Source organism: Thunnus maccoyii, chromosome 1 (assembly GCF_910596095.1).
Source record: "Thunnus maccoyii chromosome 1, fThuMac1.1, whole genome shotgun sequence".
Classification (NCBI taxonomy): Eukaryota; Metazoa; Chordata; class Actinopteri; order Scombriformes; family Scombridae; genus Thunnus; species Thunnus maccoyii.
The window spans coordinates 3,625,708-3,653,158 of NC_056533.1; the positions used below are offsets into that span (position 1 = coordinate 3,625,708).

Genomic DNA, 27,451 nt, shown 5'->3' on the forward strand with positions numbered 1-27,451 from the left:
GACACCAGAGGAAAAGCTTTTGTCACCTCAAACATTAGCTGTGCTTTGTCAGTCTCAGGTGTACTTAGGCTCATCTGCGCTTTAAGACTGCGGACTGACATGTCACTACATAACAGTACTCTTTATGGACACAATATTATGACATATGATACACTGTAGTTGCATTTTGTACTGTAGTATACTGTATTTGTATTTTTAGCCCCTCTAGCAGTGTGACTGTATAGAAGGCAATGTCAGTCTGTCACCATGCAGAGTGAAATATGGATGTATATTAAAGTGAAAATATGGATGTATTAGGGTGAAAGGCGGAAATGCTCAATATTGGAAATGAGCCAATTTGTCTGCGCAGTTCACGCGCAGTGTTGGCCCCCGTTGGCACGCGCGCACTGACGCATGCGTAGTAGGTACCGACGAATTCCGCGCTGAAAAGGAAGGAGCTAGTTTAGCGGTGATACAACCAAAGCAGCACGAACTATAACAGCGTCTACCCAGTTACTTTGCTTTCGAGCATCGTGACATAGCGCAGAGTTTGGAACATGGCCGATAAAGAGGGTAGGTCAACTAAAACCACACAGTGTTTAAAGCGGTGGCCTCGTGTGCCGCTTTGTGTACGCGCCGCGGCCGTTTAACCCTGTCAGGGGCGCTAGCATAATATGTTAGCATAATACGCTAGCTTTGTAAAGTCTTATGAGCAGGTTTATAGGTTTTAACAAGCCGGTTTAAAGTGTTGAAGAGAACGTCATGCCAAACCTCTACTCTTTAAGTGCGGTAGACATCCAGTTCACCAAACAGCACTTGTTTAAGTTTCAACTTAAGAAATAGTTTGCTTGTTGTTACTCTGCCATCACCCCTTTCACAAAAATACGCCATGGGGATGGCAGGTAACAGCAACCAGTTTTGAATCAAGGGAAGAACGTAACACAGACACACGGCTACGATTCCTAAAGATATGTCCATCCGCCATCACAGAGTAATGATGTGCTGATAGTGTAATGTATAGGCTAGACAGATTTGATCGTGACTTAAACAGCTCCACACGCTGAAGCTTGTGGGGGGGCTGGTTGAGAAAATGTGGAAATGGAAAGTGAGTTATAGTAGTCACATCCTAATAAAGCAGTTCTGTTAAGGAATAAGTTATCTGAGGACACTTTAAATGAAAACCTAATTGCTCCAGTGGAGCTGCACATTGGCCAGCAGTACCAGGCTTGTACTGTATGTACCTGCTGTATATGCTTATTCAACTTTCCTTGAGTAACTCAAGATCAAAATGTACTGGTTGGGGAGGAGGGGTGCAATGGGTGCTATTAATTCCAGTATATACCTGTAACCTATGCCACATTGTTCTGCTATAGTGTATGACGATGCAGTGGAAGAAAGGGTCATCAATGAAGAGTACAAGATTTGGAAGAAAAACACACCTTTCCTGTACGACCTGGTGATGACTCATGCACTGGAGTGGCCCAGCCTTACTGTCCAGTGGCTTCCAGATGTCACCAGGTATTTCTGATCTATCACATCTTACAGCTCATGGCTTAAATCTCAGCAACAATGTTAACAGGTGTCTGTGAGGCTACTCATTACAGCCAATGTCTAACAGATCTAGCTGTGTAGCATTCTGGCTCTGTTGTGGAGGCTGGAGATGATTTGCTGCCTTTCTAGCTTTGTGCCAATGTCCATGCCCACCACCTGTGTGACCAGAGGGTCTCGCTCACAAATTCCACTCTTTTCTTTTTTTGTTTGTTCCTATCTTCTGTGTTTATGCACTGCTGGAGTTTTCCTGCAACATCTCTTTGTCTTGGTTGTCTTTTGAGTTGGCAAACAGCATAACTGTGGAGTTATATTTGTGCCTCATTCTTGCTGTGTTTATTAACTTTTACCAGCTTAATGGTAACTATTTAATTGACACTGTTCAGGATATCTAGCTAAAGATAAAGGCTTGTCTGGAGTTAATTACAGCCATGAAGCATCTGTTACCACATCTAAATGAGCTGCATACACGTATGCTTGTATAACTGATAAAATGTTGGTGAAACAATACTAAACTATATTAGAATTGTGCCTGCTGAATAACAGACACTGCCTGTGAAAGGTTTCCTGTGGACTTTGGGACCGCAGTGGAGCTGTAAACTGTAACATAACTCACTTATGATGCTAAATGAGCAAGAGAGAGGGAGAAGTGCAGTGGCAGTGATTTTAATCACAAGAAATGCCCTGCTCTAATGTTAGAGTGAAAGGCAAAACCATAGATGCTAAGTGTGACCAGTAGAAAATTAAATTCATGTTCATTTTGTGGAACTCTGCAGGCCCGAGGGAAAGGACTACGCCGTCCACAGGCTGGTTTTGGGAACCCATACATCAGATGAGCAGAACCACCTCGTCATAGCCAGTGTCCAGGTACCAAATGATGATGCCCAGTTTGATGCCTCGCACTACGACAGCGAGAAAGGAGGTAAGTTTTACTTAAACCAAAAAGCACAATATCAACACCACAAAGTTTCCCACTTGGAGTTTTTTGTAAGCTAAATACATAATGTACATCTGAAAGACCTAACATTCCTCACTACTGTCACGTATGTGTGTGCTTGTGCATTATGGTAGAAAGCAAGATCAAAACATTACACCAACAGTGGTCTAATAGTCCACAGAGTGCCTTTAACCTCACCATTAAGATGTCGCTCATAGAGAAAGTCACCAAAAGTGACCCATCTGCAACCTAGAAAAGTTTTCCTCTTGACACACAGGAGCAACAACCTGTAAACAACCAGTCAAGCTCGGTTTAATTCCCAGCTGTTTCTACTCCAACTCAGTTATGACAAATATAGGAAAAGCTTATTGTTGGGGTCAACAGCTTCTCCATTCAATATGATATAACTTAAACAAGCTAAAAGGACTTCAATGAAGAAAGAAAAAAAACTAATGTGTGGAAATGCATTACTCAGGAAATGAACTACAGTTTGTTGTGTAATGAATATTGTCAACTGGAGAAAATAACTGTCCAATCAGAGCAGTGTACAAAATTATGTCCTTAAACCAGCTGTATGTGAGAATAAACTGATTTTATACAAGCTCAAACCTAAATAAAGGCTGGATTTTTTTTGGCATATTGCAAAGTGATGTGCTTTAATATGAAGATGTAGGGCTTTAAAACCTTTCATTTGGTTTTAGTTTTACAAAACAGATGCAGAAAGTGGTTTAGACATTGATTAGCTGAGATGTTTTGTATTGTGAGAGAATGAATGAATGAGTCATGTTCCATTCTATCTGAGTGCTGAAACTGTCTTACTCTGTCTTCCAGCAGGTATGTTGATGGACGCCCAACTGTGTGTAGGTGTGCTGAAGGCTCACTGCTTCTTTAGTGTGGTGCCAGAGGTAGTATTAGTACGTTAGTATGGCCACCGAACAATTTAAAGGTACAGTCCAAGTCTTAATATCAACACATACAGAGCCAACCAAGTTTACATATCAGAGTAGATGGGTAAAGTAATAGTTTACTACATATTGATTTGTTTCTAATCATGCAAGTTCTCTTTTTATTTATTTACTTTTGACAAGTCCTGCTTGACAGATGTGGTGATGGAGACTTTTAAGGTGTTAAAATGCTGTAAATAGAAATATCTAGATTCAACACATCAGGTGGTTTTAGATGTTTGTAGTATTAGTGAAATCTTTTTACTCTACAGGTTGATTTTTGGGAGGTGGGGGGTGGGATTGGTTTAAAATATTTTATTGAGTTTTTACCGTAGCCTGATCAATACCGGATGTTTGATGTAGATACTGATAGGAGTTTAAAAAAATCAACAATGATATATTGACAGATAGGAATTCTTTTTAAATCAACATATAGCAATCTTGATACATATCCTTTAGATGTATTTTCTTTTACGATACATTTTACAGTTGACAAATCAACATAGAAAAATAGAACCCTCAAACAGCAACTCATTATCTGCCAACATGACCTGCTAAATATAAAGGAAGAGAAAGGTTTAACCTGCAGTTTTCAAGTGTCAGGTGTCCGTTTCCTACCTCGGATGTACTGAAGTCTGATTGTATTCTGTCGTCAGAGTTCGGTGGATTCGGTTCAGTAAGTGGGAAAATAGAAATCGAGATCAAGATCAACCATGAGGGAGAGGTGAACCGAGCCCGTTACATGCCCCAGAGTCCCTGCATCATCGCCACCAAGACCCCCACCTCTGACGTGCTGGTCTTTGACTACACTAAACACCCGTCTAAGCCAGGTGGGATCACTGCTGTACTTATATACTAATTAATACATGCATCTGAATGCTCACACTCTGATGAATCACACATCACGAAGCTGAATGTGGTGTGTATTTTTGTGTTTTGTTTTTCAGATCCCAGTGGGGAGTGTAGCCCTGACTTGAGGCTGAAAGGCCACCAGAAAGAAGGTTATGGCCTTTCCTGGAATCCCAATCTCAGCGGCAACCTACTCAGTGCCTCCGATGACCATGTAAGTGACTAAAACTAAAACCTTACTTACTGCTTATCCAGAGCAGAGCAATTTATAATAGTGACTTTGAAAATGTGTATATGAGTTAGAAGGGTCCTAATGTGAGTTCAGACTGTAATCTTACCTTCATTTGTTGAACCTGTTCATTCAATTTAAAGGTTATTATGGAGGCTGTAGTGTGCGTCCTGTTGAACTGTGTTGGGTTTTATACTGAGAGGTGTCTTTCTAACTCATTGATATAAATGAGTTGGATGAAAGATTACATACATCTCAGGTAAAGGAATACAATTTGACAGCACCATAAACTATAGCCTCCAAAATGTTCAGAAAGCAATTTCAACAAAAGCTTTACTTTATTCCTATTTATTTATTTATTTATGTTCTTGTGGTAAATAGCACAAATGCAAACTTGCTCAAACATCCTGTAAAAAGAGACAGGCCTGAACATCAGAGGGAAATATTAGAATATAATAATAATACATTTAATTTGTAACGTACTTTTCATTCATAGTGAAAGTCAAAGTGCTATCCACTTGTATGATGCAGTGGATACTGATGGGTGGTGTTGATAAAGGGGTACATGAGCTCATCTGGTAAGACTGTGAAGATACAGCAGGAAAAAAAAAAGTTAGGGAAAGACTGGAATACAGTCCAGCAACGACATACTTGGAAATAAATGGTGATGATAGATTATGGCTATACTCAGTGATGCAGCATGCTCCCATCCTATAAAAAAATTAATACCAACACCCTGTGCTCCCCACTCTCATTTCTCTCCACAGACCATCTGTCTATGGGACATTGGGGCCGGCCCAAAAGAAGGAAAGATCGTGGATGCCAAGACCATCTTCACCGGCCACACAGCTGTGGTGGAAGATGTTTCCTGGCATTTGCTCCATGAATCTCTGTTTGGCTCTGTGGCTGACGACCAAAAACTTATGATGTAAGTGACTGATACAAATAGGCAGTCTGTTTGTCTGGTTTTGATTACAGATCTGACCCTCATGTTTCATCCCCCACCAGATGGGACACTCGGTCCAACAACACATCCAAAGCCAGCCACTCAGTAGATGCTCACACTGCTGAAGTCAACTGTCTGAGCTTCAACCCCTACAGCGAGTTCATTCTTGCCACTGGTTCTGCTGATAAGGTAGAGAAGAGACAAAAATACACAAACCCGAGACCCCGACCTCACAAAACAGTCGTTTTTTTTAAAGGACAGTAGATATTGCCAATTTCAGACTGATAATAAAAAAGTAGCTTTGGGTGAAATCTGTAATAAATATTGAATGCTTTGTGTTGCTTTGTTTCTCTCAGACCGTTGCATTGTGGGATCTAAGGAACCTCAAACTGAAGCTCCACTCCTTTGAATCCCACAAAGATGAAATTTTCCAGGTAAGTACTCAAATTGCCTCCAAGTGCCTAGCAAACACGACATGTATGAAAATGTGCTGTAATACATGTTAGTCAAACACAGATTCAAATGAAAGATGAATATCAGTCTGCTGTTAACCAACATGACAGCCAACGTGATGCCTAATAAGTCATAAAAAGCTAAAATGCAATAGTGATCCACAGTGTAATCACTGTTAACAGATCTACCTGTAGTTGGAGTGAGTAACATCTTCAGCAGGCAGTAGGTGATTGGCAGATGTTCTGCATCATTCTGAAACTGTTTTCTGAGGTGCAACCAAGCCTGATGTGATTTTCTACTGCTATATGAGCACTTTGTTGACCTGCCAGTGTCCAACTGTCCAACTCATTAGGTACAATGGTCTCCTCACAATGAGACAATCCTGGCCTCCAGCGGTACCGACCGACGTCTCAACGTCTGGGATCTCAGGTAACAACTGTCAGCCATACCTCAGAATCCATGTCTTTATATTCAGCTTTGATTGGGGATTCTTTAATTGCTGCTCAGGAGTTTTAGGAAAACATGTTCAAGTGATTAGTGTACAGTAAACACTGTCTGCCGCAGGATGAGCACAAAAACTACTCATAAAATGAAAGCATGCCAGATATGATGATGTCTATTAATTATTGCCACTGTAAACTGAAGCCATCTGGACTCAACAGCAACATCTCCCAGCTGTCATGTCTGTTAAGGTCACGGTCAATTATTTACATTTAGACAAGTATTGTAAACATATCTACAAAGTGTGAGACAAGAACTGTTCATCTATGAGCAAAACAAAAATGGCATCTTCGTTATTTTGCAGTATATATTATGTGACACAACTCTGATTTGCATGATCTGAATGTCTGAAGGTTTTATGACATTTAGTTTTGCTTTCAGAGGGTGAAAAGTACTTTTGTTGTTGTGCCATATTTTGTAGACATGATCTCATAATGTCTCACGTTCTTATCTATAATGAATGCCTCTGGATAGAAACGACAGGTTTGATAAAGGGAGAGTTTTGTACTTACTAGTGGTAGTTCAATAACTAAACTAATTAGTCCTTTTTTTTATGAAGTAGCCTTTAAGGCCAGTAAAATATAACACTAAAGCATCATAATAACTTCAACTAACTTAAATAACCTGCATGACTTTGTGCCGTCAGTATGGATGTTGGTCAGGTGACTGAGTATAGATTGATGTGTTTGTTTGTGTTTATTAATAATAATATTTTGTGGTCCATAAATACATGACCAATCTTTTTAATAAGGATCCGTTAAATTATTTTTTTCTAAGTGGAGCATTTTCCAGTGTTAAATGAAACTGGTCAGTGCTCTCTGGTGGGCAAACTGTAATGGAGACACTGTTGCTAAGTGACCTCAAACATATTTCTGTATTGAAATGTATTGTTAGTTACCTGCTGACTTAAACCAGCACTATCAGTCAGTTTCCCACCGTAGAAGCATGGAAGCTTGATAACTTGTTGAACATATATGGATCCCTGTGTGATTAGTTAAGATAAAGAGTAAGATTGCCTGTTAGTAGACTATACATGTGGGTGAAAGTGTAGTCTTGATTGCTTTGAATAAAACAAGTTGATGAATGTTAAACAAAATGTTAAAAACTTGATTTTACACTCAATTCTTTGTTTTCGTTGCTTAGTAAAATCGGAGAGGAGCAGTCAGCAGAAGATGCTGAGGACGGCCCACCAGAACTGCTGGTAAGTGATATCCAGAAGTCAAGATCACTGAGCCATGTTACTCAAACTCACATCTGATATGAATATATCAGTGGGCATGAAACTATCCTTCACATAAACACAAACAGCAGTGCAGGTAATGTGATACGAGAGCCTTTCAGTACTACTACTATACCAGTACATCTAACTTCATTACAGAAGTCCATAATAATTCACATCTACTGGTTGGTCAGTGACATTGTAACTGCCCACTGAGGAAGAAGGTTAAACCACCTCACAACCACTTCTGGATGTCTGTCTCTAACGTCTTCTCTTCCTCTCCCATCAGTTCATCCACGGTGGCCACACAGCCAAGATCTCTGACTTCTCCTGGAACCCCAACGAACCCTGGGTCATCTGCTCAGTGTCGGAGGACAACATCATGCAAGTCTGGCAGATGGTGAGTACAGCTGCTGTCCATCGCAAAACAAACACACTTTTGCTAACTGAGCTAACTGGCTGTTAGCTTAGCACTGTTAGAATAAAGCCATTTACTAATTGTTGTGCACATTGCTCTTTTTTTGGTGAGCCTGGTTTTTAATACCGAGGCAAACGTGAGCCATTTGCATCTTTCAGTGTTACAAAGCTGCCTTTTTCTTTTTCAGCCACTTTCATATAGTTTGAGACACCAGAGATGTGTGTGTACATAAAGGCTTGTGTGTGTACTGTCATCCTTCAGGCAGAGAATATCTACAATGATGAGGAGCCAGACACTCCCGCATCAGAGCTGGAGGCCCAGGGATCATAACCCAGCTCTGCATGACTCTCTCCAGGCACAGCCCCTCCTCCATCCCCTGAGCTCCAGACCCAGCCCAGCCTGTCGTTTCCCTCTCTGGCTTAACTCCGGTGCAAAATGAAAAAATCTGCTCTCCACATAAACGAGTAATGTGCAGAGTTAGAGAAAGCTTGGATTCCACCCTTGCTAACAGACGGTTGGATTCAATTTCATCTTGCTTACACCTCAACATGGCCCAGGTACCCCAAAGCGCTTAAGCACTTGGAATAGTTCTGCCATTGGTCTGCAATGGATGGGATTTGGAGTTTTCTACCTGCTCAGGTGGTAGTGTCTCCAGTGTTTGGGGGATGGGATATAGTGGTGAAGGGGGTTTGAAGACTGTATGTGCACAGAGTTACAGTAACTTATTGTTAGACCTATCAGTTCATTTCAAAGGGCTCATGCAAGGAAAACACAAGTGTTATTTTCCATTTTGACAAGTAGCCAGAAACCACTAGACAGTATGTATGTAAGGAAAATCCAGACGATGGACAAATTTGATCCGAGCATCGAAATGCTTTCAGGAAACTGATCTACATGTGTCTAAATGGTGTGATTGGTTCTAGGTTAACCACCCTGGTCATGTTCAGGGAGGCTTTCTTTCATAACTTACCTTTTATTTTTGTTACATAAAACCATATTTAGCAGACACACGCTGGCTGTCCTGTGAAGAAACATTCCCTGCTGTTTGCCTCAGTTATAACCTGGAGCCTCCTTGAGGTACATCAGACTTGTCAGTATTTGGCTTGAGTGAAAGGTGTGGGACTAATTTAGTGCACTAGAGGGAAACATGTCTGTCTTTTTTTTTGCTCTCCTCTTTCTGTTCTTACATAATGTGAAACTGCCATGTTTTGTTTCCTGCGCCACAAATTGCAATAAAACTTTTGTAACTTCTCAAAAATAGCTTCTCATTTGTCGATATGAAAACATTTCCTCAGACAGACGTATTCATTCTGCATTTTGAGAAACGCTGCACACACAGATGACACTTTCTATATGACAGACACAATAATCAGAGCAATGAAAAAAAACATTGCAAATTCTACAAAATGTTTATTGAAAAGCAAGACAGGACTTTAAGAACATTGTACAATCAAAGAAGGGGGTGTGGGCTCATCTTTTTTTTTAGTAAAAATAAAGCTCTCTGAAGCTATGGTGACTCAGGCCTCTTTCACAGTTAGTCTCACCTGCAGAGGTAGATTCTGACATTACCTGAGAGTCAATCTGGGGCAACGCCAAACAAAGAGGAAATAGATGCTGAAACCTTTCACAAGTCTTCCCCTGTGACTACAACTGTCCTCTAACCCAAAAGAAAAGTACGCACACACCGCCTGACCCTGTACGTGTTCACATCAATTTAGATTTTTTTTAATATCTGAGGAGAAATTTACAAAAAGGCCAGGAGAGGTCAGATAAAATCAACTGGACTTGAAATGCAACATCTTGCATCTTAACACACCCGTTCCCTTAATCCATCTTCTGGATATTACACCCGATCACAGACCCAGGTTGTCTGTGTACATATTTGTTAAAGAAGTACCACCTCTTATGATTCTTACTCACTTTACATTATGCTGAGTTCAAAAAGGACAGCCTCTTGTGCAACAGACAGAAATGACTCCATTACAGGCTGGTGAGCTGGAATATGGGAGAAACAAGCTGAACACTTTCACCACTATGAGTTTACAAGCAGAGACGCTGATAGTGGTTCAGTCTTGTAATTCTACCCACTAATTAAGGACTGGGATTCCAAATGATGAAGCGGTGTTAACATTAGCATATCAGTGAGAATAACTTGTATATTCACGATCTGCAATACAAGCTGTTGCCTGGGTGACAGAACCTGACAAAAGGTGTGCAACAAAATGAAACTGTTGAATGAGAATGTAATATGCTGATTGGATCCAAGTGTGTGAATTAACACTGATTTGAGATGATTCTATTCTTTCAGCTCCAAAACAGAAAGCAGAAATGATTTCCATGACTTGTTTTGATCCTGGTGACGTTAAGAGTTCTGACTGTATCAGGACTCCACACACACACACACACATACTGAAGAACTTCCTCATATTCACCAACTACACGTCCTGTAATTGCTCCTTTTAAAATCCGTTACTGATGGAAATCAACACCTTTTTATTCAAACTCATTACAAAAGGAAAAATCACATTCAATTTTCTTCCAGTAGAAAGTTTTAAAGATGACAGGGCCCGTTATTCTGCTGTACTAAATGTTTTCAAACATAATTTACATTAAAGAGTTTGTCAGTGAACAAACATGTTTCAGAACTCCTGACTTGGCTTTCATCTGTACACCCTGTTGAGCTGACCATATGGAAATCAAATCATATGCTTCAAAAAAAAAAAAAAAAAAGATCTGAATGAGGGGATATATTGTGCAGAAGGACATTTGCTGAGCTGTCGTCTCTAAAATGAATAACAAAATCCTTCATTTTATTTTGAAAGTTATATATTAGTGATAGAACTAGATTTAACAGTTTCCCTGGAGGTGGAACTATTAAACCAAAGTTTAAGTTACAATCCTACAAATTTCAGTCTTGATGAATTGGGCAATACCTGTGGCCACTGGTAGTTCCAATAATACAAGTCCTAGTTGTGTGTGTAATGATGTGGATTGACCACTGGGGGCAGCAAACACACACTGAGTGTGAACTAGAACAGAAGAGCAGCAACTGGTGGATCTAATCACAGGCTCAGAGGATTCACGTTCTTATAATAAAGCTAAACTAAAAAAAAGACAGCTGGCAACGTCGTCCGGTTAAGTACGACTGAACTCATGATGGAACGTTCACTCACACATTGTGTGAAATGTTTCTGTCTTCTGCATCTCGTCCAGTATGTACCGAATGTCTTACGTGATTTATTTTACCCAAAATATGATAATACGCAGAAAACTTCTTTCTCATAACACTATAACTTTATTCTCATAATTATTTTTCTCATAAAATTACAACTTAATTTTGACTTTTTTAAAATTCCGACTTTCCCTAATGTTTCAACTTTATTCTGGATTTTTGTTTAAATCTCCCACAGTGGCCCTAACACGGCGTAGTCTAATCTGAGTATTGCACAGGAAATATGGATTCCACCACTATCTATGAGAATGTCATTTAGAGGAAATGTGAGAATGTAAATATGAATGGGGTTTGATATAATGAAAATATTAAGGATTCTAATTTTAATGACTACACCAATCAATCCTCCTCATCAACCATCCTGGACTCAGCCTGGTGTACAGTCAGCCCTCTCTCCCACCCAATAAAACAAAAGGAGAAAATGTTTGTGACTTGTGGAAGTCTCCAGCTGTCAGTGGGTCAATCCAGTATGAAGCTCAGTATGAAGCGTGCCGTAGATGAGTAGTCGTAGCCACTCAAAGTTCAACGTTTAGCCCTTTTAGGTAACTGTTTAACAGGCAGACTGAGAAGAAATCTGGTGGTAGTGTTCAGGTGGGAAGATCAGCTGTGTGGCTGCTTTTCCAGCTGCTTTTTGTCAAACATGGGAGGTGGTCAGATGAGTATTTACAAAAAATTTTTTAGTTAAATTTTGATGTGCAAATTTGTACTGTTGACCACTTACAAACCATCTTGACCTTTGATTAGCTGTAACCTCATATTAGCGAAGTGCACTATCCAATTTTATATAAGTCTCCTCTGCCACACTATAAACTGCTCTACAGAGGAGATGTGGTTAGCAGGCAGTCATGAGTCAATGGTATAAAAGTTTCTCCCGAATTATCTGTTAACTTTTTTGTCCAGTTAGCAACAGAGCTAGCTAGTAGGGCTGTCACAGCTTCAAAAAAAAGAAAAGTCCAAATGAAACTGAAAGCGTGATTTGTCTGAGTTGATTAAAACAGAAACCATGAAACGTATCCTTAACTCCATTAACAACTGCTAACAAACACGTAACCACAAAGTCTGCAGTTTGATTCCATCAGCAGACCTTTGTGTCATTTCTCATGTCTCACTCTACTATTGCTATCTAATAAAATTCCCAATACAACATTTTATTGATGGTACCTGCTGCTTGCAGATGATTAACAATTAAATTTAAGTTAATTTTTTAGAATAAAAACTTGACAGTTCTACTAGCTATCTTGCTAACTGGCAATTTGCAATTTGTGGGCCATTGTAGTTGTCTAGTTGTCTTTCGTGTGTTCCCAGCTAGTTAGCATGTTGTAGGTTAGTTAGTTACTACTTTACCAAGCTTCAAACCAGAGCCACCGATTTTGAAAGGACGTGCAGATTTCACTGGTCTAATCGGGGGGAAAACTTTAAACTTATTCACAAAGTGATATGATTTTTTTTAATCTAACACCCTGTGGCCGATACAGATGACAAATAAGCCAAACTTGTTCAACACTATGTCCAGTTCCCTCAGATCACATTCTGACTGCAAGGCTACATTGATAAAGAGTGAACTCCAACAATATGCACGTGATATACCCACTTTTAAATTGAATCAAACTTGGGGAGACGTGACACCGCAGGGAGACTGTCAAGAGAAATAATAAGGCCAATTTGACTCTGAACAGCTTCAATTTTGACTGCATGGAAATTTCCTATGAAAATACAGTTATGGTAGAAAACAGGGAGTACGAAGTGCTCGCCACAAAGCCAATTATTACAACCAATGTAAACGTGGGCAAGTTTTAGAGTGGAATCCTTGATACAATCATTTTATTCTTTAACTATCGCACAAAAAGATATTGGTTCAGTTACAGTGTAGAAACCTGGAGACAGAAGTCTAGAATTAAAAAAGAAACAAAATCCCTATCTCCACTGAAGATGGTTTTTCTGGCTAGTTATGGAACTAGGCTGGAGGTGTGTGGAGCCCGACTATCACACCCTTCTCACCTACACACACACACACAGACTGTCGGCTGCTTCAGTCCTGCTGTGTGGTTGGTGTTTCTGCAGGCTGGCTGGGCGTGGTCGTAGCAGTAGTGGTTTTGTCAGTAGCAGCCGGTGTGGGGTCTAGTTCAGGTGGTCTGGGAGCTTGGTGGATGCCCTCTGACTCCAGCCCGTTGCCCTGTGCTGAGCCGTCCTCCTCTTCATCTTCCTCCTCCGCCTCCTCCTCCTCCACCACCTCCTCCTCCTCCTCCTCCTCCTCGTCTTCCTCCCCGGCCGACAGCTCCTGTGGCTGGTCTTCGGGAGGCGCTGTGGTCTCCTTGTCTCCTCCTTGCTCCTGGAGGAGGCTGAGCCGGTTGTTGAGGTCGTTCCTCTCCTTCTGCAGGGCTCTGCACAGCCTCTCCAGCAGCTCCAGCTTCCCCTGCAGAGCCTTGAAGTGACCATCGCGCAGGGTTTTCTACAACACGACACAAATGTGAAGCTTATTCTTTTCTTTGGAAGCAGACGTTCGTTCGCTAGCTTTTTCTGGAGCTTTCGATCCATCTCTGTCTTCGTCAGCAGGAAGAGCGTTATCTCCACGCTAACTGAGGAAACTCCATCCGCTGATTAAGATTGTGGAGAAAGCTCCAGAAAAAGCTAATAAGTTTCAAACTGTTTAAGGGGTTTGTTAGCATGAAGGAAATCCTGTATGAGATTCCCACTTCAACACTGACAGATACTGTCACATATAAACATCTAACTAAAATCAGCAACATTAACAGCATCAAAATGTAATCAAATTGAATGTTATTATTCCATTCTATTCTAAATCAGGCTCAATAATAGTTAAATGCTACATTAATCATGCTAACATGCTAGTGTTTAACCCAATAGCAGGCTGACACTCTGTGTTTTGCTGCCCTCTCTGGGTGACATTTATGTTGCAATGGTGTGTTTACAAGTTTGCTCTGTTGCACCTGTAACCACAAGTTAAACCACTGGAGGTGAAAACCAAGATCTGTGGCTGCTGTTAAGATAATGTTAACCATCAGCCTCAGCTGTTTAGTGCTAATTAGCAAATGCTAACAAGTAAACTAAGATGGTTAATCTCACCTTTCTGTTTGTGCACATATTAAAAATGTCAGCTTTAGAGGTGTTGGTAGGTGTATTTTTAACTATGGACAGAGACAGGCTAGCTGTTTCCTCCTGCTTCTTGTATTTATGCTAAGTTAAGCTAACCACTCTGTACTTCACACACAAACATGAGACTGCATCAGTCTTCTTGTTCACCTTTGGGAACAAAGCAAATAAGCCAATTACCCTAAATGTTAAACTATTGTTTCAAGAGAGAGTTGAGGATTATAAAAGTCACCTCCTCAGCCATCTGCAACAGGGCCTGGTTGTTACTCTCCCATTTGGTCCTCCACTGTGTCGTCTCCTTCTCCAGCTTCTTGATCTTCTTGGTCATCTAAATGTAAATAATAAGAGTTAACAGCTACCAGGGAAAGTGAGCAGGTCAGTCACTGACAGGAGGATGAGCTGGTTCTTGTCCTCACCTTCTCCATTTCTTGTCTGAAAGTGGTGAAGACCTCATTGCTTTTAGCCAGAGTGCTCTGAAACTCCTCAAACTTGTCCATGTACAGGGAGAGCTGAGAGACATGAGACAAAACCAGTTTGAAACCTTTCAGCTGGGACAGTAAGTAAAAACACAAGGCTTCTATATTCCCAGTAAAGAACTACAGTGTCAGTCTGCAGTCCTAAAATGAGATTAGAGAAGATTTGAGAACAATCTAATGCAATCCTAAGTGTATACACTTTGTAAAAGCTGAATTTATGGCAGAGCTGTTGTGTTGGATTGCATTAGATTGCACAGGTGTTCCTAATAAAGAGCTTGGTGGGTATTTCCCCAAGTCAACTGTGAATTTTGTTTCAAAACAACAAAGAGCTGGAGGGACAATTTGGTAAAAAAAAGTAAAAAGCAAAAGTTTGAATAAGATGGGGACATTGTTGTTTGTCATGTTGCTGTTGAATCTTTACATGTTATTCCAAAAGGCTGTGAGCACACAAACTAAAATCCCCTCGACTCCATGGTTTCAGAGACAGATATCTCCAAATCTGGACAAATAAAATGAAAACATCTGCATGGTAAATGAGAAAATGTACTTTTTGCGATCTGGTTGAACTGACCTTTTAAAATAGACTTGATCAAAATAAAGCACATTTTGCTGATTCAAGCACAATCAGTTCCTCTATTAGAAAGTGACACTTTCACTCACTACTACTGTCAGAAATTGTCCAAAAAAATGTTCCTGATCCACCAGGGAAACGTGTGTGTGTGTGTGTGTGTGTACTTACCTGTTGCTTGAGCTGTGTTTCTTGCTCCTTCATCAGCTCACACTTGCGTCTGGACTCCGTGGCGTCCTTCAGCAGCTGAAGCATCACAACACAGTCAGTTTACAGGTAAAGATTACAGAGGAACTGTCTAAGCTTTTATTTCTACTGGTTTACTGCTGGTATTTGGTGATGGTGGGGGGGAAAAGGAACAGGCACGCAACATGTACTCACAAAGTCTCTCTCTCTCTGCTGTTTCTCCTCCACTTCTTTCATCATCTCTGTGATTCTCTGCAGCTTGGCGTCCATCAGCTGCTGCTGCAGCTCCTTGTGCTTGAACACTGTGTCTATGTGCTGCAGGGGGGAGACACACACATCACATCAGACAGGATGAGCTGCTGTGATCATAACCGATAAAGCTACGTTATCTCATCTTTCCCGTGCTGAAGTGAGGAAGTCTTACCTCCTCTCGGAGCTCGTACTGCTCGATCAGCTTTTTGAGCTTCTCGGCCAGCTCCATGTTCTCCTGCCTCAGCTTGGTGTTGTGGGAGCTGTGCTGTTCCATCTGCACCTCGATATCGCTCAAGGTCATCTGGAAGTGCAGCATGGCCTCCTTCCGCTGCTCCTCGTACTCCCTGGACCGCTGAGCGTTCTCCTCCTATCGGGAGAGGGAAATCTGTGCTATTCACACTGGCAACAACTGACATCACACGAGGAGAGACACACGGTGCTCTGGACTGCACAAGAGAAGACACATGGACGACTTCAAAATGCTCCTTGATAATCAGAAGCTCCAAATCTAAATCAAAAGTTCCTGAATGAACATGTGTTTATAATCCTGACCCTGAGGAAGCTTTAAACTGCACTCATTCTGTTCTGTAAATATTTGTTTTTGTTAATAGCGTACTGGCCAGAAATAAAACAATATTTTACTCTGGAAATTACATTTTAACAAGTGGAAGTCGTCTTTTATTCCAGGACTAAACAGCTGCTCCTACAGAGAGTGTTGCATTGTAGGTTGTTTGTAGCCTTGACGTTGCTAGGCTAGCAAGTGTCTTCCAGTCCATTTATAGTGAGTGTGTTAGAGTCAGTTAGGCTCATGTAATGTGATTTTCTGTGGCAGGAGGAAATAAATTCATGACGAGTGAAAACGACGTCTTTTCCAGCAGAAACACGGCATGAACTGAATCATCTGTCAAACAGCTGAGAATTACTGCTGTCACACATGATGAGCAGCTCAATCAGACAGACCGCCAGAGAAAATCATTATAATAAATAAAATCAAATATTTTGACTGCTCCCAAGAGCCTGACAGAGCATGAGTATGAAACTAATCGAAAAGCCACACAAACCTGAGATTTACACTCTGCTTTAATGGAAGTGATTCATTAGTATGAGAGAGAAGGCTTCTAGGATGAGGACTCTCTCCTCCTTGGATTAATAGTATCTTTTCCGACAGGCCTGGTGTGAAAATATGCTTGCAAAATTATTTTTCCAAAACACAGGTGGTGAAAAAGGAGGAGGCCGCCTTACATGTGGTGTTATGGTAATAGTGTTTGTTTGTGAGTGTGTGTACCTTCAGAGTCTTGTTGTGTCTCTGCAGCTCCCTACAGAGGCTCTCCAGCTTGCTGCGAGCCAGGATGGCCTTGCTGTGCTCCCCTTGCAGGTGGATCTTCTCCTTTACAATCTGAGATTGCTTCTTCTGCAGGGCCTTCAGCCGTTTCTGCATGCAGCGGCTCTCCTCCAACTGAACACACAGTAAAAAAAAAAAAAAGATTACATTATGTTTTCATTCATTTTATTCTTTATTCTTCACCCGCTGACCTCTGGAGAAGCACAGATAACTATGGTTCATGTACAGCGCCTATAAAAAGCACCGAGTGCTGAACTTTTTGGTGTGTTTGTACAGCATTCAGTCATAGCGGATGTTACAACGGATGATATTACAACTTGGGTTTTATTTTTGTAGCACTAGTGATCAGTGAACATTGCTATAAAAAAGTCCCACAGCTGAAGAAACACGAGGAGTCAGATGATGAAGTTTGGTTAACCAACTATTGAAATGATCACATGAAACTGTCTGTTGTCAACACCCATCATAGTTTACAGACCAACTTCCTGCTTCAACCTTGTCCTACAGTACTTATCACCATAGTGATCAATGGTTAGATAGTCTGAGTTAACTGTTAGTCTGTTTACAATCTGTCTGATCATGTGACTGCTCATGTTTTTTGCACCCTCAAACCCATTTTTAGCAATTTCACCACATTTTCAGATCTCAGCGATTAACCTGTTCAGTAAAATCCAAGCAAACCCACGCTGGAACAAACCATAGTTTCATTTCATGTAAAAGTGAAACCGATGTCATTGAGACAGAATGATTCATCTGTTGGACTGTAATAGAGCTGCAACAATAAGTTGATTTGTTGTTGATCGCCAGCTATTTTGAGAAGAAAATTCTCTTGATTCCAGCTTCTCAAATGTGAAGATTTTGTGTTTTTTTAGTCCTCTATGACAGTAAACTGAATATCTCTGAGCTGTGGACTGTTGTATGGCAAAAAATATAACAATATAACAATAAAATAATGGACAGATGAATCAATAAACATTAGTTGCAGCTCTAGATTGTTATATTTTAGACTGAAGTTCTGCTGACTAGTGGGGAGTCCAAATCACTGCAAGTCACACATGAAGTTGAGAGAAAACAGTTTATCTCAGTCTGATTAACACACTGAATCACCATGTTGTTTTCACCTCATCATTCAGTCTGACATTGTGTTCATGTTATTCAAAAAAATATGCTGAAGTCAACTTACAACAACCTGTGCAGCTGTGTTGATCTATTTTCCAGGCTGCGGTACGGGACAATGATGTCCCGGTTCTTAATCCCACCTACAAAGCTCCGATTGGCTCGGCTATTTATCCAACCCAGGAAACAACTATCAGTGAGCACAACGCCAGACCTTTTTCAATTGCTGAACAAATGTGAGATATGCACAGAGACTCAGAAGTCAGGAACCAGGGCAACGTATAGCAGAGAGGTTCAACCACTGGTTAGTTAGTCCTGTTTTTCCACGTCTGGCTATTCAAATGCAGATATTCAGATATTCAAGCTTACCAGATCTGCGTATTTCTTGCACAAAGCAGCCAGTTTCTCCTCGGGAGTGGCTAGAGAGTTCAGGGCCTGCATCAACAGAACAACCTCCTTCCCTGTAAGATAAACCAAAAGCAAAATGAGTCACTAGTGTTAACAGTTGAAAGAAAAAACAGCCAAGAAAGTCAGCACATAAGCAGTTTACAGTCTTTATGCTAAGCTAAGCTAACTGTCTGCGGCCTGTAGCCTTATAATTACCCAGCACACTGTATATGAGGCTGATATCAATCTTCTCATCGAACTCTTCACCAGAGGGTGAATAAGTGTATTTCTCAAAATGTCCAACTATTACTTCTCTCTGTGTATTTAAAGGAGCACTGTGGAGTTTTCTTGTAAACAAACAAACGCAGGTTTAGTGCATCTTTGAGATCTAACAGCTGTGTTGAATGCATTTTCCCTCCTAGCGTGCAGTCTTCTTGTCTGTCTTTGTTGGGGCATTGCTGCTGTTTCTTGGCTCATTCCAGCCACAGATTAGTGCAATAGTGTGAAACCATTGGCAGGACTGTGTATTGCATCACCTGAGTACACATGCATGTGTTCATGATATGAACAAAATGACCCCACTCATAAAAACTGCTCCACAGTGCTACTAGAGATCGCAAAGTCCACAGAGTACCGTTCATCCTGTGCTGCTGCAGCCTTCACGTTTATCTCACAGAATTCAGACTTGTGCTTTGTTGGACGTTTTCACTGAAATGTTACACGTCCAAGCTACTGAGACTGCTGTTGTTTTGAGACCACGGTGTGAAATTGTCATCACATTTAACGAGCAGCCTGTCTGAACGGGGCTGATAAGATAAAGAGTGCTGAGTTCTTACCGAAGGCCTTGTCCTCTGCGGTCTTGTGGTCTCCTCCGGGGTCGAGCTCTGCCTCCCCCAGGTCACTGGGACTGTCCTCTCTGCCCGGAGTCTCCCCCCTCTCCTCCTCGGCGCAGCACAACCCCAAGCCGAACTCTGCAACCTCCTCCTGACAACACACACACAGTTTTCTCTACCATTATAAGACGTACATGCAGATCCTGAGCATTATTTCATAGTGTCTAAGCCAAATGAATGAATTTGATGTCAGGAATATTGTTTCATCAATTCTAACCCTGTTCTGAGTATAGAGATTAAGAACCAGACCAATAAGGACTATAGATAAGAGTAGCAGTATTGATAAAATCCTAAGCATACCCGTCTCTACAGCTGGCTAGTGGCTACACCCTCACTAAGCCTTGTTTTACTAATGTTACTTTGTGATTAATATTTCTACTGCGCACAGTGTTTACTTCAGGACATAGTGTTTACTTCATCAGTGAGCATATTTGTTTCACTTTTCTTCTTGCTTATGTCTGAGTACAAGGTCAAAATCCTACAACCTGTTTTATTTATAAATATTGTAACTATAATGGTCCAAAATGATGTGAAAAGCCATACTTTTTGGCAAGTACCATACATTTTTCTTGGGGGAGAACACTCAAACCTCCCCATCAGACGAGGGTTTGAACACACAGCTGCAACCCTTACTTCCCTTTTTTCCAGCCTCAGTTTCCCAACTGCTCTGATTCAAACTGATGAGCTTTCTCACCTCTGTGCTACCTGAGGGCTGGGTATCTTAACAACAGTATCAGTAAAAACTGGACTGAAATTTCTGGTTAGATTGGTAATCAGGCAAAAGTCTTATGGTTGCATGTTATAAGACAACATTTAAAACCTTTTTGGCTTCTTTTTTTTTTTTTTTTTTTTTTTAATGAAAAAGGTTTTTGTATAAAAGTATAGTGCTGTTGGTACCCAAACACAGACATTTACAAGTTTTGAAACATTCAAAAACAGGTCACTTGACAGCAGCATTAATGAAATTAAAGAACATTAAAAAAACAATACACAGAAACACAAAACATGTAGATGATGTTTACCTGAGAAGGGCTGTCCAGTTCAGGTGGTGAATCACTGCCTCCAACTATTCTTCTGGTCGCCACATCAATCTCACAAACTCCTGCTGTCTCCATTAGTCCTGATCACAAGCTAGAAATTCAAAGGAAATGTATGTGTGACATTAATTTAACATTACACATTATTTTAATAGGTTACAAGGCGAGCTAACTTGTATTGTTCTTTTTAGATTAAGTATGTTTGCAAAGTTAAATGTTCTATTCAAAAGTTGAACTAGTGAACTCTCTGCTTTCTTCAGGCTTCAGTCATTATCAGGATACTCTTCAAACTCGTGATAAATGTCGACATTGGTCAATATGGAAAAAATGATCATGATCATATTTTTTGGCCATATTGCCCAGCTCTACCATATCATGATATTACCATATCCAAAATCTAAGATGATATCTGGTCTCATATCACAATAGCAATAACCCTAGTTTAGTTCAGTGGTTCCCAACCCAGCAAGGGCTGGCTCAAATACTGTAAGTGGCAGCTAGCAGTGGCACTTCCAGTGGCAGCCTCAACTGCCACTGACCTGCCACTTTGAATTGCCTTTGTGGATTATCCCATTCAAATAAAGTAAACTGTACTGAAATTGAAGCAATTATCAAAATTATCAAAAATACAGTTTTGTGCTTCTCTAACTGGCGAACCAGTTAAGTGGTTAATATTTAGCAGTTACTAGTTACAAGTGGTACAGAATCAAGGACCAGAGCACACACCAGTTGTATATGAAGTGTTTGCTTTGGTTTCCAGTTAGTCTGAGTATATATTTTAAGATCTTAATATTGGTTTTTAAGTCATGAACTTTCCCCCAGGCTTTATAGTTGATATGCTGCCAAAATATGTCTCTTCTAGAGACCTCAGATCCAGAGACTAGCTGCTCACACTGACAACAGCAATTCAACAATGAGCTGCTGGCGACTTATTTACCAGAGCACATACACATGAAACGCCAGCAACAGCAAGAGTTTCTGAGCAAGTTCTGGCTTCATTCTTCACATTCTTAGTTTCTATTGCCAATACATGGAAAGTAAAATAACATATTCTTTCACCTGCTGGTTTTTCTCTAAGCATTTAAATTAGAATGTGTCTATATACTGTATTGTTAAAGCTGTGAAATCACTAAGTACAAAACAGAAAGATGATCAAACAGTCTGGTGGCTGAAATTTGGCCATCTCTTACAGTATGTTTCTCACAATGCAGTAGACATAGGAGAAGGGGGTCACTATTGTTAAACCAATCTCGGCCTGCTCCACTTGTGTCTGTCTTTTGTACGTGAAACCTCACCACTTCACAATCACAATGCACATGTAACCACATCAACAATCAGACTTGAAATATTCCCCCAATATAGACATATATGTTTATATGTAAAGTCTTTCAGCATTTCTGAAATAACACCTTCAGAAATGCTGAGAGATTCATCAAGGAAACCTTGCAAATTAATGCAAAAATCACGTCATGGAAATGGTACTTCTAGCAAGTCTAATACAACATTCACGACTGTTAACATTCATAAACATCAGAATTTCACTAGCAGATGCCACAAACAGCGGCAGTTGCCGTGGTGTGTCCTTGGCATCTCCTCAGCAGCAATGGCAGCTGCCACGGCAAGTCAGTGGCAGCTGAGGCTGCCACCTGAGGTGCCACTGCTAACTGCCGCAAGTATACCTAGCCGCAGCATGCAGAACGATGCAGCGTTCAACATCAAACGTATAATCCCACCCACTGTGATTTGATTGGTTTAACTGTTGAATTAAACATCAATTTCATTGGTTTGGACTTGGCTTTGGGCAGGGTTAAACAACACAGTCAGTTCATAAAATGAAAAGGACCTACCAGTATACATTACTTAGCTAACAATGTCATGAGGGGAACTGCTCCTCTGTAAACTCTGTTTTGTATTTTAAACATAATGATCACTTTCAACCATGAGTTGACAAGTTAAACATCCATAATATACATCTCATTAAACCAGCATGCTGTGGCTACTTGTCTTCGATAGGGTTCCAGTCATTTTACCCGCCTGTTTTCATCCAAAGGGGAGTGGGGCTGCAACATAGACCCTTTTTACAAGACCATCTACACTGGTGAAATGTAACTAAAGTACAATTACTCGAGTACTGTACTTTTACTTCTTGTACTTTACTGGAGTATTTCCAGTCTATGCAACTTTATATTTCTACTCCTCTACATTCAGAGGGAAATATTGTACTTTTTTACTCCACTAAATTTATCTTACAGCTATAGTTACAAGTTACTTCTCAGATTACAATTTTTCATACCCTTCCTGTCCAGTGAAAACTATGTATCTCTAAATTCAGAATGTTTGTTATAAACTGAAAAATTAAGTGTTCCTTTATGAGTTGAGAAAATTCTACTTCTAAACTTAAAAAAACCCTTCCGTCAACATCTACAGCAGTAAAATGCAACATACACATTAATGCAGCAGTAATATTAAAAACATTAGATATGATAGAAAAACACTGACAGGGACAATTGTTCTGTAGAATGAGTACTTTTATTTAAGTTAAGTAAATTTTGCTGATTTTGACCATCTTGTTGACTCAGGGGTTGCAGGATAGTGACGAAGGAGAGACAGTAGTGTTATCAATGGTCAGAGATGGTACCGTGTTGGCTTGTAGAAGGAACTATTTACATTTACAAGTGTATATATCAGTGGAGAGGCCTGCTGTACCCTGCTTCCAAGCTTCTGTGTGCATGTGGTCAGTTGAGAAACTCTGAGCACTGAGCTGAGGGCCTTGCTGATCAGTGCAGAGCTTCATGAAATACTCCATATACTACTGTAGATTGAAGGAAAGGAGGAATTCCATGGCCTCCAGATCCTCCATCCTGGTTGCCGTCAATATTCTTTGCCGGTCTTCCTCCTTCAGAGAGAGCAATTTCGGCTGTTTCACACCACTCACCACTTAATGACTGCAGGCTCTTAAAACACAAGAGTGAGGGAATCAGCAGACATGTTACAATGCAGACATATTCTTGCAAACAGCAAATACTGTTTGGATTGTAAACATGTAAAACGTGTAATTTGACGCCACTTCAATGAAATTATAAAAAAAATGTAATATGACATTTAGGCTATGTTTTGGTCTCCATACTGGTGTTATCTACTTCATTAAGTAACAGCAGGTTTCTCTGAGGATACAGGCTCTTGTCTCTAAGCTAAGTTGTCAAACACCAGCTACAAGGTTTCTGTGTTTACCTCAGAGGGATTTTGCGCTGGAGTGGCGTTCATAGCTAGCTAGCATACAAACACAAAGTTAGCCAAAAAGGTCATATTTCCTCCTCTATTAATATGAACAATTACTTTAGTCTGCTCTGTTGATCAATATAATTAAGCAAATCTGATTGAAATGAAGATTAGCTAGTTAACTTGTCAGTTAGCTACTTCACCACCGAGCTATGACTACTATTAGTAGTACTAGTAGCTTAGTAATAGCTAGCACCCCAGCTAGCTAATGTGTGAAGTAAGTCAGTTAAAAATGTAGATAATAGCCTATAATCAGCTCTACATGAGCCAAAGTCTAAATGAGTAATTTGACTATAACAAAAATATAAAGTGACACTTACGTTGTGTTCTCCATACCCGCGTTGTTCTCCATAGACCAACTAGTGGTGTCACACTCAACGCTCACAGCTGGCATCCAATCACAATTTAACCCCGCCCAAATTCGACAGATAAACCAATCAAACCACGGTGGGTGGGATTAAACGTTTGAAGTTGAACCCAACCCCATTCTGCAGGCTGCAGCCAGGTACTCTTCAGCTGCTGCTGCCAGTCTTTAAGCTTGCTCTGTCTTTCCCAACCTGCGGGTCAGGCCCCTTCAAAAGGGTCATCAGATTAATCTGACAGGTAGTGAGATGATTAATGGGGAAGGAAAGAAGAAAAAGTTCTGCTAATTTCCCAATCTGAATTCACTTTTTGGATTTATCTCTTTTGAGTTCTTTGAGCCTAAAATATTTATTTAAATGAAACCATCTGAGAAGTTTTGAGAGGAAATCACTGTTTAGTGGGAATGTGACAAGTTGTCCAGTAGACACTGCTTTTTTGTAAGGGGTCATAGGCCAAAAAAGATGGGGCCCACTGATTTAATCTCTAACCCTGTTAACAATGTTAATCTGAAATGTAACCAGTAACTATAGCAAACGGTTTAATATAGTAAAAAGCACAATAATTCCCTCTGAATTGTAGTTTAGTAACCTCGTAGAATAAAGTAGCACAACATTGAGATACTCAAGTAAAGAATAAGTAACTCAAAATTGTAACTACAATACTTGAGTAAATGTACTTAGTTATTTTCCCTCACTGAACAGAAGTCCACCACGTGTGTACAGCAGCAGCTGAACGTGCAGCCCAGGACACACACATCGCGGGTCTGTTTCAGAAGAAACAGCAGAAATCAAACGAAACACCCTCTGATATGAAAATAGTCGCATACCAAGGTTTTCCAAACCACTCAAAATAAACACACCTCGAGTGTATCCAGACGAGTCCTAACAGCTTACAGTGTCAGTCGCCTCAGACCTACAAACACTCTCTGGTTTACTGCTAACTAGCTTCAGCTGCGTCTCTCCAGCAAATCACATTACGCTTTCCAACAGGTTGAAGATCGCTTAACGTTTCGTGTAAAGCTATAAAACGTCACGACAGTGGACTGATACAAAACACTGGTAACTTGCGGAAGTAACTTATGATGTAAGCTAACGAAAAGGAGCGATGTGAACTTGGAAGTTACCGACATTGACGTGCATCAACCTGTCTAACACGTCTGGTCTGCCAGTGTTGCTCCTGGCAGTGGCAGCGCTCAGTTAAAACAGCTAGCAGGAACACAAAACATGGAGCTAACCGCTAACCTAGTTGCTACGACGTTAGCTACTCGGGTTAGTGTTGTTCATTTAATAAACACAAAACCTTAGGAGGATTTATTCAAGGGAACGAAACAGCTTTGTTATGTATGCCCTCAGCAAAAACGGCGCATTGTGCATTGTTTAACTATTAGCCACTTAACGCCAAGGTTTCCTGATCATCTCTGGCAGTAAGAAGTAACATTATTCAACTTCAGAAAGTTGAAAAAATACATGTATACGCAACGATTAGAGTATTATTCTTAAGCCGAATTGAAAGGTTCCCCATTCTAGATTTAAAAAGTATATAATTACTGTAGTTTCAGCTCTGTATTTTTGCAGAACAGCAAGGTAACTGTTAATGTTAAAGATTATAAAGGGAGTCTGGTGTGACGATCTGGCGGCGGTCATGTTAGCTAAACGCACACCAAGCATTTGATTATTTATCTCTGTGACTAAACTATCCTTAACATTTGCAGTGTGAGTGGTTTCGTTCAGACGTGCCAGGTGTTACCTTCTGTAGAAAAGGACGTAGCTGGTTAATTAGCACACATCAAGCGTGGAAATGTAAATCATATTTGTAACGTTAGCTTACATTACTTTGCTAAGTGCTAATCCTGTGCTAACAGCTAACTAGTTGGTGGCTAGCACGAGAAGTTTACTTCGGCAAATACAACATGAGTGATAGCAAATGTAACAGTTACACGCTCAGGCTGGTAGTGGCAGGTCAGATACTGCCTTATAGTTCTGTCAAATCAACACACAACAATACCAGTTTAGCAAATGTTACTGAAATAGCTGGAGCGTTTACCTGTTTTCACTGTAGAAGCAGGACTCAGGTATCAAGTGAGCTGGAACTGTCAGATAACAAGTACAACGTCCGGTTAAATCCTTTCAAAATATAACCCTTGTCAAACGTGTCCAAAGATTGTACGAGTAAAACATTTTATTGCATTATTCAGCGAGTCTTCTGAAACAATGTTACAACACTAAGTACATCAGAATTCTCAGAACTCAAATATGTGGCCCTAATCCTCTTCCGTACGTTTCTGTTAAGCAGGCAACAAAAGAGATTATACTGTTCGTCCACTGTTTTAAAATCATAGATTTACTCTTAGGCATTGATTTTATGCGATTTTTAAAATAGTAATGATAATAATAGTAATAATAGTAATATTATTATTATTATTATAGTAAACAGTCAGCATCATCATTTTTAAAATATAATAACAGCCACCATCATTGTCAATATACCTTCAATCTTGCTTGCTTCTGTGATATATTATGTAAATATCCCACTTAATTAACTTGAAATTAAGTATATTAGTACATTATTCATCATCGCACAAACGTATAGCACTATACACACCACGTGGAGTAACTTCTTTTACACTTTCTACGTGTTTCCAGGTGAAGCCATTTTATGATTTTGATTTGAAGGTAGCACCTTTGTATTTCCGGTAGTATTGTGAGTAGCTTGATGCAGCCAAAGTCAAAACCAAAAGCGAAAAACACTTTGAGCTCCTCTTTCTACGGGACGTCAGGGAGGGAGGAAAACAGCAGCCACACACCCAGTCCCAACAAGTACAAAGGCTACTTGCGTAGAGTATCTTTGTCCAATTAAGTTGTCTTGTTCTTAGTATGAAAACGACAACCTTTTTTGTTGACTATATCAAGGCTGCCTCCAAAAACTGAGTAAACTGTAGGGCAAAGTGGCATACTAAGGTGACAACAAATTGCCTGCTTGTTACATTTGCCTCTATAATTGGTATGCACCAAATAAAAATTAACGTTTTGCACGCAAAAAAAATTAGAACTGATTTTAGGTGGCAAAACCAAATAATCACAAGGGTCCAACAATCAATTAGGTAACATTAACTTTATTGATCCAATGTAGGGGAATGACAGTTTCAGAGAGTTTAAAAGGTAGATCACTGTATTAGGCCTTGCTGAG

At 40.3% G+C, this 27,451-nt stretch overlaps 2 protein-coding genes across 5 annotated transcripts; one reads left to right on the forward strand and one right to left on the reverse strand.

Moving 5' to 3' along the window:
• Positions 1–388: 388 nt before the first annotated feature.
• On the forward strand, positions 389–9,281 carry rbb4l (retinoblastoma binding protein 4, like). Of its 2 annotated transcripts, none has more exons than XM_042430314.1 (12): positions 389–552; positions 1,353–1,497; positions 2,304–2,449; positions 4,062–4,238; positions 4,356–4,471; positions 5,254–5,414; positions 5,495–5,621; positions 5,789–5,866; positions 6,238–6,314; positions 7,530–7,587; positions 7,895–8,005; positions 8,285–9,281. In XM_042430314.1, the coding sequence occupies exons 1-12, from the start codon at positions 537–539 to the stop codon at positions 8,351–8,353; spliced, it is 1,281 nt and encodes a 426-aa protein (XP_042286248.1). In that variant the 5' UTR covers positions 389–536; the 3' UTR covers positions 8,354–9,281. The 2 variants fall into 2 exon arrangements, with proteins under 2 accessions (XP_042286248.1, XP_042286335.1); XM_042430401.1 differs by having other exon boundaries at positions 4,065–4,238.
• A 3,778-nt stretch (positions 9,282–13,059) lies between these two features.
• Positions 13,060–26,404, reverse strand: txlng (taxilin gamma). Of its 3 annotated transcripts, none has more exons than XM_042430076.1 (11): positions 26,309–26,404; positions 20,609–20,717; positions 19,530–19,677; positions 18,676–18,767; positions 17,134–17,304; positions 16,021–16,215; positions 15,792–15,911; positions 15,582–15,656; positions 14,783–14,875; positions 14,599–14,694; positions 13,060–13,704 (listed from the first exon to the last, which is right to left on the reverse strand). In XM_042430076.1, the coding sequence occupies exons 2-11, from the start codon at positions 20,699–20,701 to the stop codon at positions 13,285–13,287; spliced, it is 1,503 nt and encodes a 500-aa protein (XP_042286010.1). In that variant the 5' UTR covers positions 20,702–20,717; positions 26,309–26,404; the 3' UTR covers positions 13,060–13,284. The 3 variants fall into 3 exon arrangements, with proteins under 3 accessions (XP_042286010.1, XP_042286128.1, XP_042286054.1); XM_042430194.1 differs by lacking the exon at positions 26,309–26,404 and adding an exon at positions 26,012–26,277; XM_042430120.1 differs by lacking the exon at positions 26,309–26,404 and adding an exon at positions 25,125–25,479.
• Between the last annotated feature and the right edge of the window lie 1,047 nt (positions 26,405–27,451).

Bases quoted from the DNA above. Each gene is read 5' to 3' on its own strand.
- rbb4l (XM_042430314.1), top strand. The intron at 1,498-2,303 runs GTATTTCTGATC...GGAACTCTGCAG, and splicing joins TGGCTTCCAGATGTCACCAG to GCCCGAGGGAAAGGACTACG. The intron at 2,450-4,061 runs GTAAGTTTTACT...GTATTCTGTCGT, and splicing joins CTACGACAGCGAGAAAGGAG to CAGAGTTCGGTGGATTCGGT.
- txlng (XM_042430076.1), bottom strand. From the start codon at position 20,701: ATGGAGACAGCAGGAGTTTGTGAGATTGATGTGGCGACCAGAAGAATA. The intron at 15,657-15,791 runs GTGAGTACATGT...GTGATGCTTCAG, and splicing joins AGCAGAGAGAGAGAGACTTT to CTGCTGAAGGACGCCACGGA. The intron at 13,705-14,598 runs GTGACTTTTATA...GTCGTGTTGTAG, and splicing joins TGTTGCAGATGGCTGAGGAG to AAAACCCTGCGCGATGGTCA.